General features: G+C 54.0%; 1 protein-coding gene across 3 annotated transcripts in view; it reads left to right on the top strand.

The window, feature by feature from the left end:
- Window positions 1–14,122, top strand: part of csad (cysteine sulfinic acid decarboxylase) — a 20,363-nt gene extending 6,241 nt beyond the window's left edge. For 2 of the 3 annotated variants that reach the window (XM_088633530.1, XM_088633529.1), the window contains exons 2-14: window positions 3,770–3,897; window positions 4,270–4,396; window positions 4,899–4,989; window positions 5,918–6,140; window positions 6,699–6,778; window positions 6,907–6,961; window positions 7,750–7,866; window positions 8,251–8,315; window positions 8,574–8,655; window positions 9,365–9,564; window positions 9,878–9,929; window positions 10,684–10,773; window positions 12,708–14,122. In XM_088633530.1, the coding sequence (XP_088489656.1) occupies window positions 3,770–3,897; window positions 4,270–4,396; window positions 4,899–4,989; window positions 5,918–6,140; window positions 6,699–6,778; window positions 6,907–6,961; window positions 7,750–7,866; window positions 8,251–8,315; window positions 8,574–8,655; window positions 9,365–9,564; window positions 9,878–9,929; window positions 10,684–10,773; window positions 12,708–12,881 (1,484 nt within the window). In that variant the 3' untranslated portion in view covers window positions 12,882–14,122. Of the gene's footprint in view, window positions 1–1,101; window positions 1,210–3,769; window positions 3,898–4,269; window positions 4,397–4,898; window positions 4,990–5,917; window positions 6,141–6,698; window positions 6,779–6,906; window positions 6,962–7,749; window positions 7,867–8,250; window positions 8,316–8,573; window positions 8,656–9,364; window positions 9,565–9,877; window positions 9,930–10,683; window positions 10,774–12,707 lie in introns of those variants that run through there. The other variant, XM_088633528.1, reaches the window with a different exon arrangement.
- Window positions 14,123–15,508: the final 1,386 nt, after the last annotated feature.

Raw genomic sequence — 15,508 nt, forward strand, 5'->3', positions numbered from 1 at the left:
GCTTGACAGCGCGCAGCTGCTGGGGCACTGCTGCGCTCGAGAGCCGTTTCCCACGCGCAGGAGAAGGGGGAGGAACTTTTTGAGAGACTGAAAAAACAAGACTGGGATTTGGGGAATGGAAAATTCCAGACAAAAAAACTGGAGATTTTATAACCGAGGAAAAAAAAACTGCTCCGGCGTTGTCCGGTCCTTTTTCTTCCAGCCCGCTATCAAACAGCTTCTCTCTCTCCTCGACTCTTGCCCGTTTGCACTCTGTAAAAGGAGGTGTTTGTCTGTTATTTCTGTGGGTGCTTGTTCCCTGAATGGGGTGTGTAATTACAGCAGGGCCCTCGCTGTGCCAATCCCCTTTGAATTTCTGAACACACCTGGGCACCAACCCTAACCCGTGGACATCAGTGTTTATCTTCCGCAATGGACCATCTGAAGTAGGTCTGATAGGTGGGATATACATCTGGTATAGCGCCTGGTGCGGTTCAGAGCTCTGACGTCACAATTCCCCACGCTGTCCGAGTGCGCGCGTTGGGGATAGCGGGCACGCCGACACGCGCTCTTCTAGGCGCTTCAGCATCCTTGCTTCGGGAGGCAGTGTCTGCACGAGCTATACAGTTTGATTTTTTGAAACAAAAAAGTGGTCTGTGAGGTTCCCCCGACCTGGAGAACGATATCTCGCTCCTCTGTATACTTGTATATGGCTTGAACTTGAACTTGATTTGATTGATAAGTCGGTGCTGACAATCACGCAACGAGGAAGGCGGTGGTGGGACAGCGGGGTACAGGACTGCACACCGTGAGCTGCCACAAAACGGGAAGGAGATTTAGCTGCGCAGGGACGCGGTGACCAAGTGTAGCCGCTACGCTGGGGGTACTGTAGGGTGAAATCAGCCGAATCTGCACCCCCCCCCCCAGCCGGCGGAGGGGCTCAATCAACCCTTATCATTTTGAAACGGGACACTGTGGGGCGCTCCGGGCTGCTCGGTGAGTTACTATACTCGGCGACGGCTCGGACTGCTGGGGCTCCGACCGAGCAGAGGCAGAGGGGGGCTTCATGGAAAACGCGAGCAGGTTTCTACGGGTCCCTCAAGAGCCGCGATAGGAAACGTCTTGGAATGTAGGCTACATGCGGCTTTCCCTGCACGTCAACACAGATGAATTATGATAGCGAATTAGACATTCATTTTAGGAACTCGCAGCCCCGATTCAGCACATCTGGTAATAATTATTATTATGTTTCTAATGTAATCGTGATACAGATGAACGGTACTGCTGAGAACACTAACATTCGTGCAATTATCACTACACCGAGGGTCACAGTGACGGTGACAGCCCGTCACGGACAAGTGGACTCAAGGCCCTTAAGGAGGTGTAAAAATGCGAGGGGGGGGGGGGGGGGGGGCGTGTGGGAAGAACCCGTTGACCTCACCGCGGAATGGGGCGGTGACGGCAGCCCAGAAACAGCGCACCGGGCCCGGCCCCGCCCCTCTCTTGCCCTCTCGTGCTGCGGTCGACTGTCACAAAACACCAGTCCGCCGGCCGTGCACGAGCCCCCGTCGTGCCCACGAGCGGAGGGCGAGCTCGCCGAACGCGAACGCTCCCCGACAGGGAGACGCACGCGCTCTCCATTCCTTTAAGGAGCGGGTTGCCCTGGCAGCGGCCGCAGGGGCGCAGACGGGACGGGACGGGGGGGCGGTGACGTCAGACAGTCCGGGCTGTAAGCGGCGTTCCTTACCGATGTAGCCGAGGGCGTGTTTCGGGAGATCAGGTGCGCTCACGGGCTCGGGGTAGCGAGAGCAATAGTCCACCGTGGGCTCCTTCACACCGGTCCCGTTATAAAAAAAGGACTAATGCACGGAGGCAAAGATCTTCCTCGTGCCCTGGAGGGTGGGCGTGACTGCTCGGCTCCGATATGACATACAGTAGGCGGCACAGGCTGCACATAGAGCCACAGCCACGGCCCCACTGCCGCCCCCTCGCGACAAGGAGCCCGTGACGGTCCCTGTGCTGTCTCTGTGTCCTGGGCGGACGAGACGACAGGTCTCTTCACCGCACATCGAAACCCCTCCGCGTTTCGTGGCTGATAGAAGCGTTTGAGGGTCTGGGGGTCCCGGTACCCTGTTTATAACGGTGCCCCTCGGACTGCCAGCGCCCCTGAAGGCCACGCCCGCTCCGTAGCGCAGGGGTGCGGGCCGGAGGCAGGGCTCTGGGCAGGCGTCCCCAGTGCTGGGCCTGGTGACCCACACTCCTGCTGGGCTTGCTGCCAGCCGAGCCCTCCACTGACTTGATAACGATGACAGGAGTCAGGGGAGCTGGTTGTTCTTGGCTCTTAAACATGTTGCAGCTCGAACCCTTTGTATTTTGTAAGTGAAATAAGATCCCAAGCTTGTGAGTAGAAACAAAAGGCAAATGTTCCAGTGAAGCAGCTCCTCAGATGAAGCGAGGCTCAGTGATCTCCTGAGAGCCAGCAGGTGTGTGGGGCGCCAGGGCCAGGGCTGGGCACCACAGGCTCAGGGCTCAGTGAGGCTTCTGGGGCGCTGTCTAAAAGCAGCAGCAGGTATCCGTGACCTTTTATGGCCAGCAGCCATATGCAACTCACAACTGGCAACCCACTGAAGCTCAGCAGGTGTGAGCCTGGTCAGTACCTGGATGGGAGACCTCCTGGGAGAAACTAAGGCTGCTGCTGGAAGAGGTGTTAGTGGGGCCAGCAGGGGGCGCTCACCCTGCGGTCTGTGTGGGTCCTAATGCCCCAGTATAGTGATGGGGGACACTATACTGTAAACAGGCGCCGTCCTTCGGATGAGACGTAAAACCGAGGTCCTGACTCTCTGTGGTCTCTGTGGTGTAACCCAGGCGCCCTGGCCAAATTTCCCATCGGCCTTTATCAATCATGGCCTCCTAACAATCCCCCTCTATGAATTGGCTTCATTACTCTGCTCTCCTCCCCACTGAGAGCTGGTGTGTGGTGAGCGTTCTGGCGCACTATGGCTGCCGTCGCATCATCCAGGTGGGGCTGCACATTAGTGGTGGTGGAGGGGAGTCCCCATTACCTGTAAAGCGCTTTGAGTGGAGTGTCCAGAAAAGCGCTATATAAGTGTAAGCGATTATTATTATTATTATTATTATTATTATTATTATTATTATTATTATTATTATTTACCCTCTCAGGCGAACTCTGACATTAGAATTGTTTTACAAACCGAACCCTTCTTGACTCAAAGCTGACAGTGAGGGCTAACACTGCCATGGAGGTCAGCTGCACCGAAGGCAGAGACGGACAGTAACTTAATTCCCTCGCCGGGCCTAGAGGGGCATTTTCCCAGGAGCGCTGGTGCACGACCTAGGACAATAATGCAAGTATGCAAAGGTCCCAAAATTTGAATTAAAAAAAATGCAGAAGTTGGGGGGGGGGGTTAATTCAGCCATGGTCAGCAAAATCCACTGTGGACCAAGGAAGGTCCGAGAAACATGACCGGTTGGGGCAGGATTTGCTCGAACATTCCCTCTCACAAACGGTCATCTTGGCTGAATCTGTGACCCATTAACACTTACTTGCCCCTCTCCTGTCCCCCATGTCTCTGTCAGCTGCCCCTGCCCCGTTTCCTACCCAGTAGTAAAGGACTGTACCCCTGTGACGCAGGGAGAGAGCCCCTCACTCCCCTCTCCCCCGAGGTCAGGACAGACGGCCCCTCCCTGATCCGTGAGGCATGCGGGACAGTGCTTAGGGGCAACAGCTGTGATTTCGTACGCCCTCTTCTCCCATCTCCCTCTGTCTCAGGGGTGAAGGGGGGGCCACACCTGAACGGGCCACTGACTGACCATGACGAGGGGCTGCAGTTCCTCGCCGATGCCTTTGAGATTATCCTGGAAGAGGCTCTGCGCAAGGGGACGGACAGGCAGGAGAAGGTCAGGCTGATCCGTCCGTCTTCGCTGTACCACAGGTCGCTGTCGGTGTAACGCCACATTACCGCGAGCCGGCGGGTCGCTGTCGGTGTAACGCCACATTACCGCGAGTCAGCGGGTCGCTGTCGGTGTAACGCCACATTACCGCGAGTCAGCGGGTCGCTGTCGGTGTAACGCCACATTACCGCGAGTCGGCGGGTCGCTGTCGGTGTAACGCCACATTACCGCGAGTCGGCGGGTCGCTGTCGGTGTAACGCCACATTACCGCGAGTCGGCGGGTCGCTGTCGGTGTAACGCCACATTACCGCGAGCCGGCGGGTCGCTGCGTCGGACTGCTGTGCAGGATGTCAAGTGCAATACTGCTGCCCCCTACAGGTGTGCGAGTGGCGCGACCCCGAGGAGCTGAGGGCGCTGCTGGACCTGGACCTGCAGGAGGTGGGGGAGTCCCATGGCCGGCTGCTGCAGCGGGTTCGAGATGTGGCCAAGTACAGCGTCAAGACCCGTAAGAGCGCTGGGACGCCCCGCAGTCCAATGCAACCTGCAAGATAGCACCTCGTGTCCTCTTTTACCCCAGTAGAGCACAGAGACACAGCAGCACTCTACAGCCCTGGGTACCTCCCCTCTCGACCATACCCAGGCGCCTCAGCCAGTATCAAGCTTCGCCCCCCTGTTGCCCACAGACACCCCTGCCAGCACCTCTACAAACTACTTACACCTCATTAAGTGTCTCTCTAAACAACAGGAAAGTCCTCCCACAACAGCAGCCCACAGAGCCCTTTGTAAACCTGTCCCCTCGGCTGTCCCTGCCAGCGCTGATTTTAAGCATTAGCCTCTGCTCTGCGCTCTGCTGCTACACGTGGAGGATAGTGGCAGACTGAACCACCAAGCCTTTCGCTGAATAACAGGCCTGGCCCTGCAGAGGCAACACCGTTCTGTGTGACTGGAGGCTGTGGTTGATGCAGGAGCTGTCTCAGTTGTTGCTGATTTGCTTGTCTCCTCTGCAGATCACCCCCTGTTCTTCAACCAGCTGTTTGCTGGAGTGGACTATCACTCCCTGGCCGGACGCTTCCTCACGGAGACCCTCAACACCAGCCAGTAAATGTTGGAGCTTTTCTTACCAACCGAACAGACACATTTCACCTTGAGAGCATGAGAGTTTGTCTACGGGGGGTGGGAGGGATGTTGAAGCCGGGCTGGAGCAAGTCGAGGGAAGATGCATTCCATTGCTGGAAAAATGTGTTGGCCAACCAGAACCAACTGCTGGTGAATTGCACCCCCTACTGGCTGGCTCGGCCTGTAGAAGCGTTCACTCTAGGTGAGAGAGAGGGAGAGAGTCTTCATTATCCCCAAGGGGCCATTTATTTTATTTTACAGCAGTGGACAATATAAAAAAAAACTCACAAACTAAATGCATATGTACGCACACAAGAACCATTTGCTGAGCAAGGTTATAGCCACAGGTCTAAATGAGAAACGAAGGTTGAGCTCCGTTTGTCCAGGTCCTGGGCTCCTGCCACCAGCCAGCTCAGTCACCTGTGATGAGGATTACCCACGTGGCAGAGCACCACCTGGGAACAAGGTTAGAAATAGCTCTCGGGGAGACGATGTTTCCTGTTTTTCTTGTCATGATGACATCATTGCGATGTCCATCACCCTCCTCTAAGCTAGTGGGGGCTGCAGAGCTCGAAGCGCATCTCGGCTCTTCCTGATGTGATGGATGCAATGGGTAGGTGGTCCGGGGGGGGAGGAGGGGGTGTGGCGCATCTGTTCTTCCTTGTTTTCCATGTCCAGCGCGGGAGTCGCTGCTGCGAGCCGAGAAGTGAAGAAACACTTGGCAATTCCCAATTAGCGGGGGAGGAGGGGGAGCGGAGGGCATAAACTGAAAGATTGCTGGATGCATGCTGGGATACCAGTCATTACAACAAGCTGGACTTGCCTCATGAGGCCTCCTCAGAGCGCACCCCTAATGAGCTGAAAAAGGGCCTGTGGGTCTTTCTGAGCCCGCTCCTGTCTGCCCGCCCAGGTACACGTACGAGGTGGCCCCGGTCTTCGTGCTGATGGAGGAGGTGGTTCTGTCCGAGCTGCGCTCTCTGGTCGGCTGGGCGGCGGGAGATGGGATCTTCTGCCCCGGCGGCTCTGTGTCCAACATGTATGCCATGAACCTGGCGCGGTACCGGGCCTTCCCAGAGGTCAAACTGCGGGGCCTGTGGGCCGTGCCGCGCCTCGCCGTCTTCGCGTCCCAGGAGGTGAGAGCAGCGAGGGGCACCCGGGGCGCGCCGCTTCCCCGAAACACCAGAGGGGGTTCACTGGCAGCACAACCTGGGGTGGGAGGCTCAGGCTTCTATAATCAGCCCACCTCACTTGTCTCGGATCAGTAGGATTTATTGACAAAACAAGGCCGGAATGTGGCTTGACCGTCACAGAACCCTGCCGGAATTCTGCACTGATTGAATTTCCCAAACGTTTCAATGAAACCTTTGCGAGGATTAAGGAAAATACTGTAGGGGAGGTTTCTCTCCGCTGGACACAGGCCCATGCATCCTGACGCAAGGGAGGTGGGCAAGATCTCAGCCAATCGGAATGTAGATCTGGCTGCCTAGCCAGTCCGAGAGTAGGGCTCCGTCCCACACAGACTCTGTAGGCTACGTGACTGAAGGGGGGCTTTTTAAGACCTAGAATAGGTCTTAGAATAATACATCTATGTGGCTTGTAGGGGGGATGGTCATCGTTACCTTGAGAGACAAAAGACAGCAGGGCATGTTGCGAAGTGTCGGGAATAAGACTGTGTGTTTGTCTTTTCCTAGTGCCACTACTCTGTCAGGAAGTCGGCCAGTTTCCAGGGCATCGGGATAGAGAATGTGCACCCTGTCCGGGTGGACCCCAGGTATAGCCGGCCGAGTGGATACCTTGGCGACCGCACTCCGTGCTACGTGTCCACAGGATGTGTTCGTCGTGGTTAAATGGCATCAAGGCCTCTTGCTGTCCCCTCTTCCTCTTCTCCTTATCTTGCAGGGGCGGCATGATTCCGGAAGACCTGGAGGAGAAGATTGAGCTGGCTAAATCCCAGGCAGGTCTCCTCCATCATCCATCGCTGGGATTCTAGGGAATTTGTACTTCAAGCGAAATCCAGGGGAAAGGAAACTGGGTTCAGCTGCTTTTGTGCTTGGGAGGAGGTTAAAATCTGTTCTCTTCCAGCAGCAAAGCCCACTTTCAGAAACCTGCGCATTTCTAGATCAGGAAATTGGTGTTAGAGGCGCAGATTCTAGAGTCTGAGAGGGAATCTTCTACTGGCTTTCCTCTCAGGGCTGTATGTGTGTGAGCACATGCCTGTGAGTGTGTGAGTGTGCGAGAAGCATGTGCCTGTGGGTGTGTGAGCTGTGTGTGAGTGTGCGAGCAGCGTGTGCCTGCGAGTGTGCGAGTCTATGGCCAGTGTGTGCCTGTGAGTGTGCGGGCAGTGTGTGCCTGTGAGTGTGCGAGTATGTGAACAGTGTGTGCATGTGAATGTGCGAGTGTATGAGCAGCATGTGCGTGTGAGTGTGCAAGTGTACGGACAGCATGTGCGTGTGAGTGTGCGAGTGTACAGACAGCGTGTGCCTGTGATATGTGAGTGTGCGAGAAGCGTGTGCCTGTGGGTGTGTGAGTGTGCGAGAAGCGTGTGCCTGTGAGTGTGTGAGCTGTGTGTGCCTGTGGGTGTGTGATTGTGTGAGCTGTGTGTGCCTGTGGGTGTGTGAGTGTGCCAGTGAGTGCCTGTCCTTGGTGCAGTCCTGTCGTGAGAGTGTATGGACCAACAGGCAGTGTGTACAGGTGTGAGAGGAGCTGCACCTGGACTCCCGACTCCCTCTCCTCGCCCCACAGGGTGCTGTGCCTTTCCTGGTGAGTGCTACCTCTGGTACCACCATCCTGGGCGCGTTCGACCCCCTGGACCGGATCGCAGATGTGTGTGAGAAGCACGGGCTCTGGCTACACGTGGACGTGAGTACATTCGGAAGGATGAGAGATCGTCCCAGGAAAAGTGAAGCCCAACTGACTCGAATGGCGGAGAGTGACTTATTGATCCCTTCTAGGTGTTTTTTGAGGGAATCAAACTACCCAATTGGGCAGCTTGTTCTAGATCCCTGCAACCCTGAAACTGGACCACAGAGTGACCACAGATGGACACCATGTGCATCTCAGTGTCAGATCCTGTGCCAGTCAGGATCTCCCCCAAATTCCTATCTCGCATACATCATCCAGTGTGGGATGCAGAAATGCTCTTTAGCTGCAAACGAGTCCCGTTGTGAGACACCTTGTGTATTCGCAGACTGAGGGATGACTGATGAAGGGAATGAGTCTGTTCTTCTCTGTCTGTACTCTCAGGCTGCCTGGGGCGGAAGTGTGCTGTTTTCCAAGAAACACAGGCATCTGATGAAGGGGATTGAGAGGTGAGTGATCCCTAATCTAGCATCTCCAGTCAGATCCTGAACCCTGTGCCTGCTCCAGGTTGCCATGTGCTTCTCCTGAGTCCCACATGAGGTGGAAGAGCTCAGAAGAAAGATTAAAACAATTGAAAGCCAGCAGACACTGAGGTCATAGGTCTCTTCCTCTGCAGACACATTCAGCCCTGAGCTGTCTGCTTCTAGCTACCTCACCTGGGGTCCAGGGTCATGACCTTTAACCCCCAGTACTGTGTGTGTGCACAGGGCAGACTCAGTGGCTTGGAACCCCCACAAGATGCTGATGGCAGGGCTGCAGTGCTCCGCATTCCTGCTCAAGGACACTACTGTAAGTCTCCGTCAAAGGATGTCTGCATTATGGAGCGCGTGTCTCACCCCCTCCATTGTGAATTCACACTGCTCCCACCTGGGAGACGCCTCTGTGTCTGCAGGTGTAAAAGTAACAGGCTCAGGAAGTCTTTCATTCCCACTGCAATAATCACTCTCAAACAATGTAAAGTAACTCTCTCATCTCCTGTCACAGCATTGTACCGTCTTCTCTGTTGGTAATGTTTGTCTTCCTTGTTGTGTCGTTGTGTTGGACTGTACCGTAAAAAATATCTTCCCCAGAGGATTAGAAAGAGGGGTGTCCTGGCCAAATTTTCCCCTAGTCTTTACCAATCGTGGCCTCCTAATAATCCCCATCTGTGAACTGGCTTCACCACTCTGCTCTCCTCCCCACTGAGAGCTGGTGTGTGGTGAGTGTACTGGTGCACTATGGCTGCAGTTGCATCATCCAGGTGGGGCTGCACATTGGTGGTGGTAGTGGGATTCCCCATTACCTGTAAAGCACTTTGAGTGTAGTGTCCAGAAAAGCGCTATATCAGTGTAAGCAGTTATGATTACTGAAACTTGAATTGAATTGAACCTCTTTTTCTGTTATGTTCTTACGACTAGCCATGTGTGTTTATCTTGTCCGCCCTGTGGCGGAACACCGTCGGAAACATTTTTGCAGGCTGTCGCGTAGTGAACTGTCGGTCTCCTCCGCCCCTCTGCAGAACCTGCTGAAGCGCTGCCACTGCGCCAACGCCACCTACCTGTTCCAGCAGGACAAGTTCTACGACCTGAGCTACGACACGGGGGACAAGTCTGTGCAGTGCGGCCGCAAGGTGGACTGCCTGAAGCTGTGGCTCATGTGGAAGGCCGTGGGGACGCGGGGGCTGGAGGAGCGCGTGGACAAGGCCTTCGCTTACACCAGGTGGCGCTGTTGAGCCGGCTGCTGCCACCACCCCCCCCAGCTGCAGCTGCTGCTGCTTCTTTTCCGCCTGTTTCTCCCCTTCCGTCTCTCCCTCTGTCTCTTCCTGCCCCAGTCTTTTTCACTGCCCCCTCTTTGTACTGCTATGTGTGGACACTGGGGTGTCAGTGTGAGAGCTTGCAGTCACTCGCCCACGTTGGGATTTTTCCCTTGTGCGTAGCACTCTCAGTTCCTCGGCGCTCCAGGTGGGGGCGCTGTTCTCCAGCGTATCTCTCATGATGGCCTGGAACTGATTCTTTTCTTCCTCTCTCTCCAGGTTCCTTGTGGAGGAGATGAAGAAACGTGAGGGCTTCCAGCTGGTGGTGGAGGTGAGGGGTTCGTTCAAGGGTGTGTAGGGTAATTGGCTCCAATCTGTGGGGACTTTTTCATCATCATCATCATCACCATCATTAGCTTGCTTAGCAGCTGGTTTATTCAGAGCCACTTGCAATGTGTATGAAATCTGTAGAAGTCATAGATGAGTGGGGCTATTCCTCCCATCTATCCGGTTCGGTAGCTTAGCTAATTGAGCTGCGGCTCTCGTCCAGCTGTTTCTCGATACAATCCAGGGTACTGGCTCCGGCAAAGTGACTGGAGGCCTGTTCCAGAGTCCCACCACCCTTTGTGTAACTTGTGTCTCCTGTTCTGGTTGGCGGAGCTTTTCCAGCTGTTCCTTGTAAGAAACCAGGGTATCGGCTTCAACAGCACGGCTGGGCAGCTTGTTCCACACTCCCACCACCGCTGGTGTAAAGAAGGGGAAATGCAGTGTCCTCTAGGCTGTGCTGACTCTGAAGAGGTCTGCTGGATTGACTTTGTCGATAAAATATTAAATAATTGAATTGGGTCCTAGGACTGTCCGGTCCTGGTTTTCTAGGGTTTGGAGCCCAGCAGTGTTCTTTAGCTCTTGAAACCAGCAGCACCTTAAGAAGTGGGAATTTGTTTCCTTAACTGAGAGAACCATCGGGTGAACTGGACAGCTGAGCTGGAAAGCCCCACTGCGGGCTGTCCGTTCCTGCGGCCTGAGTGTCATGGCGGGGGATCGTAGTGTAACCCGGCTCTCTCTCTCTCTGCCCCACGGTGCAGCCGGAGTTTGTGAACGTGTGCTTCTGGTACGCGCCCCCCAGTCTGAGAGGCCAGGAGGGCAGCGAGGACTACAGGGACCGGCTGGCCAAGGTGGGCGAGAGCAGAAGACTGTCGTCGAAGAGCCTCCGTCCGCACCCCGAGAGATCTGCTCCTCCCTCCCCGTCTCTCCCGTCTCCCCTCCCACAGCTGTCTGTCACCTGATGCTGGTTCTGGAATAGTTCCCATGCCTGTCCCTCTCCCCAGTGGCTGCCCCACCCCCCGACACCAGTGTGCTCTCCTTTTTAGGGGGTGCAAGGAATCGGGTTTATTAATAATGCTGCTATAGATAGACCCTGCTGCCCATGGAGAGGTCAGGACTTGATGCCACCTTGATGCCAGGTGCTGAGGTCTTGGGGGAGTGATCGCAGACACCCCCAGGGGTGCTCCTGGCATCGCCCCCTGCTGTCTCGGGGACACACAGCCGTCGGCTCGAACTCTAGAGCGGACATTCCTTGTAAACACGTGCCGCGGCTCTTTTGAGTTTTCCCCAGGATTTGCCTGCCTTTTACGCTCATTTTCTTTGCCAGTGTATTCTGTGCCACTCCACCTTTCTCTCTCTCTCTCCTCCTCTCTCTGGGCTCACCTTTCTCTCCCTCCCTCCTCCTTTCTCTGGGGTCACCTTTCTCTCCCTCCCTCCTCCTCTCTGGGCTCACCCCTCTCCTTTCCCTCCTCCTCTCTCTGGGCTCACCCCTCTCCTCTCCCTCCTCCTCTCTCTGGGCTCACCCCCCTCCTCTCCCCACCTCCTCTCTCTGGGCTCACCCCTCTCCTCTCCCTCCTCCTATCTCTGGGCTCACCTTACAATTCAATTCAATTCAATTCAATTCAAGGTGCTTTATTAGCATGACTGATGGGTACAATCAGTGTTTGCCGAAGCAAATAAAATAAAATTAACATGAAACGAAACAAAACAAAAATCACATACTGGGCTGCCAGTTCAACTGAGTTCCCTCCTCCCTCTCCCAGTAGGATTGGGACCCATTGTGATTCTGGCAGGTGTGGGAACTCTGGGATTAGACTTCTGAATTTAGGGAAGAATGTTTCTCTAATCCCAGAGTATCTGTCACAGTGCAGTAGGAAGTGCACCTCTGCTAATTTCTCCCCGCTGGCAGTGGTAACACAGCCTGTCCCCTCTGGACAGCCAGGTCTGCCTGTGTCACCCAGTTTCTATGGCCAGGCTGTGGTCACTGAGCCTGTACTTCATCAGGGTCTGTTTCTTTTTGCTGTTTCTTATCTTGGTCAAATATTCGGCTAGTGTGTATTGTCTGTTTAGGGTTCTGTAGCATCCCAGTTTATGTTGTGTTTGTGTGTATGTGTCCCAGTGTGTGAGATATTGCTGTTTAATCTGTGCTGTGATGTGGTTGAGTTGTGGTGCTCTAGCAGTGCTGTCCTGAGGCTGGCTGGTGTCGGTGTGGCTCAGGTCAGTGAGCCTCAGGACCAACTGGCTCAGAGGGCTCTTTGTTGGGCTCAGCTCTTAGCTAAGTAGTTCCTTGTGGTGCTTTAAGCAGTGCCTTTTGGTCACTGTTTTTTAAGTGTAGCCAACACTTTAATACTCTCTTCTGTATGTTTATTAATAATGGGCATTGGCTTAATTCAGCCCTGCACACATTGTTAGGTGTTTTCTCTGCACATGGATGATGTTTCTACAGATCTCCATGTGCAAAGTTTCTGTGGGGTGTTTGACCCGTTTAGTGCAATCCTGGTCTGTGAGGGGACCCCACACTTCACTGCCATATAGAGCAATGGGTTGGATTACACATTCAAATATTTGCAGCCAGATTTTTATGGGGGGGGTGGGCAGATGTTGTAGAGCCTCCTTGTAATGATGTAGACAGCCTCAGTGCCTTCACTGCCAGGTCAAAACTCCCAGATGAGCTGATCGGCAGGCCAAGGTATGTGTAGCTGGTTGTGTGCTCCAGTGTGAAGTGGTACCTGTTTCCCCGAGATCTGGCTTCTGAGGTAACTCTCTCTCTCTCTCTCTCTCTCAGGTGGCCCCCACCATTAAGGAGCGCATGGTCCGCAAGGGCAGCATGATGGTGGGGTACCAGCCCCAGCACGACCGCGTCAACTTCTTCCGCGCAGTGGTGCTGTCCCCCCAGCTCACCCGCGACGACCTCCTGTTCTTCCTGGATGAGATCGAGAGGCTGGGCAGTGACCTCTAGCCCTCAACACCCCCCTGCCTCCTCTGTGTGTCTCCTCCCCTCTCCCTGTCCTTCTGTCTCCTGTCCCACCTCCACTGAGCTCTGCCCCCCTCCATCTTCCGCCGTGTCCCTGTCCCTCTCTCCCATTGGGAGACTCTCAATTCAGTTCAATTCCAGGTGCTTTATTGGCATGACCAATGAGGACAATCGGTGTTGCCAAAGCAAATTAAATACAATTAACATAAAACAAAAAATCTACAGACGTTTACAATAAAGACACAATCATAATATATTTACATATAGATATATGGAGTATTATTGAGAGACAGGCTCACTGTTCCTCAGGCTGTGACAGGAGATCACATACTGGGCTGCCAGTTCAACTGAGTTCCCTCCTCCCAGTAGGATTGGGAGTTGTTGTGATTCTGGCAGGTGTGGGAATTCTGGGATTAGATTTGTAAATTTGGGGAAGAATGTTTCCCTAATCCCAGAATATTTGTCGCAGTGCAGTAGGAAGTGCACCTCTGTCTCTCTCTCACCTTCTATCTCTGCAGTTCTCTGTCTCTCTCCTCCTCTTTTTTCACGTCTCTCCTCTCTCTCCTTCTCCTCTGAGCGTCGTTTCCTCTCTCCTCCTCTTTCTGTATGCCTCTCCCTCTCTCTGTACGTCTCTCCCTCTCTCTCTCCTCACTTTGCTTGTCTCTCCTCTCTCCTCCCCTCTCTGCACTTCTCTCCCTCTCTTCTCCTCTCGCTGCCTGTCTCTCCTTCTCTCTCCTCCTTTCCCTTCACTTCTCTGTCTCTCTCCCTGTCAGTGTTGCTGCCCCCCCCTGCCCCTCACACCTCACAGTTCTACTCTCTCCTCCCCCCCCGCCCCTCTGCGTTCTTCGGCCCTTTCGCTGCGGAGACTGGGAGACTGCCCCGCGGACCGCCTGGAGCTGTCTCTGAGTCCGTGAGACCCCCTGGGAGGGATGGTACGTGAACTGGTACCAGCCCATGGGCTGTGAGAGATCCAGCGCAGGTCTCTCTGGTGACATGGCAGCTTGTTAAATTCCCCCCAAAAGAACCCTCAAAAAGGAACGAGGGAATCCATCAGCGGGGAAGAGAGGTCAAGGCCTGCAGCCTCTGCCCGCATTCTGGAATACAAGAGCACATGCACAGGACGTAGGGCTGTTGTGAGAGTTTGTGTGTTTGTGTTGCCATGTCTGGCGTTGCTGGAATGTGTCAGAAACTGGAATGTTTAATTAAAAAAACACTCTTGAGTGCAATAGCATGTTTAACCCGTTCCATCATCTCCTGGAGAGGTGACCAAAGTCTGAAAAATCTGCCCCCCTGCCAACCCCCCCCCCACCCCACACACACACACACACACACACACACACACACACACACACACACACACACACACACACACACACACACACACACACACACACACACACACACACACACACACACACACACACACACACACACACACACACACACACACACACAGGAATTCAAGTCATGGGAACACTGCCATCTTACTGGTGTGTTCACAAGCAGGATCAGTCCGGATCCTAACAGGCCAGCCCTATGGGGCAGTGGTCAGGGTTCTGGACTTAACTGGAAGGTTGTGGGTTCGAATCCCAGGTGAGACACTGTTGTTCTGGTGGTTCCCTAAGACTGGGTGGATGAGCGGATGGTTTTTAGGTCGTATTCACCTCCTCCTCGTTGAGGGACACCTGCAGGCTGCACCTCAGTCAAACCCATCTGTCCGCGACCTTCTCACCCACTTCAACACTGTCGCCTGCAAGCTCTGAGAAGATGATGGAGCGCTGGATCTGATGAGAGAACAGATCTGATCTGAAAAGCTCTGAAGCGACAGCAGATCTCACGGCTGATTAGCCACTCGTTTATAACCAATGATAAATACGATTTTAAGGTTATTTGAGCAAAACGTGCAGAACCCCGTGAGTCCGTGTCTGTGCTTTGGAAGCACAGCACTGTAGGCTTTCTCTCATTTCTGTAATGGAGTTTTCTGGTATTGTCACCCGTATGTGTTCATTGCTTCAGAACTTGTAGCCAACTGGTGTTACGTTTTGGTTACATATGGCAACAAAGAAAAAGGATTTTGAAAATACTCTGGAGAGAAGGATATTAGGAGACACTTGTTGCCTACAATATATATTTTTTTAATTAACAGCAGGCATTGACAATTAAGGAGAAGTGTGGTGCCTTGTTTTTTTAAAAGAAAAATAATCTGGAATAAACTATTAGAAACGTTTTTGCCATTGCCTGACCATATTAAAAAAAAAACTCCACAGATGCAGTCCTAGCAACAGACAACATCTGTATGTAGATGAGATATTAGAATAATCCTTAATATGTATTTAATCACAACATACAAGCTATTCACTTGCTTCCAGTTTAACACAGGATGTCCAGTCCTGGTCCTGGGGGGGTCAGTCTGTCTGCAGGGTGTCCAGTCCCGGTCCTGGGGGGTCAGTGTTTCTGCAGGGTGTCCAGTCCTGGTCCGGGGGGTCAGTGTATCTGCAGGGTGTCCAGTCCTGGTCCTGGGGGGTCAGTGTGTCTGCAGGGTGTCCAGTCCTGGTCCTGGGGGGTCAGTGTGTCTGCAGGGTGTCCGGTCCTGGTACTGGGGGTTCAGTGTG

Source organism: Lepisosteus platostomus, chromosome 1 (assembly GCF_059453375.1).
Source record: "Lepisosteus platostomus isolate fLepPlt1 chromosome 1, fLepPlt1.hap1, whole genome shotgun sequence".
NCBI classification, from domain to species: Eukaryota; Metazoa; Chordata; class Actinopteri; order Semionotiformes; family Lepisosteidae; genus Lepisosteus; species Lepisosteus platostomus.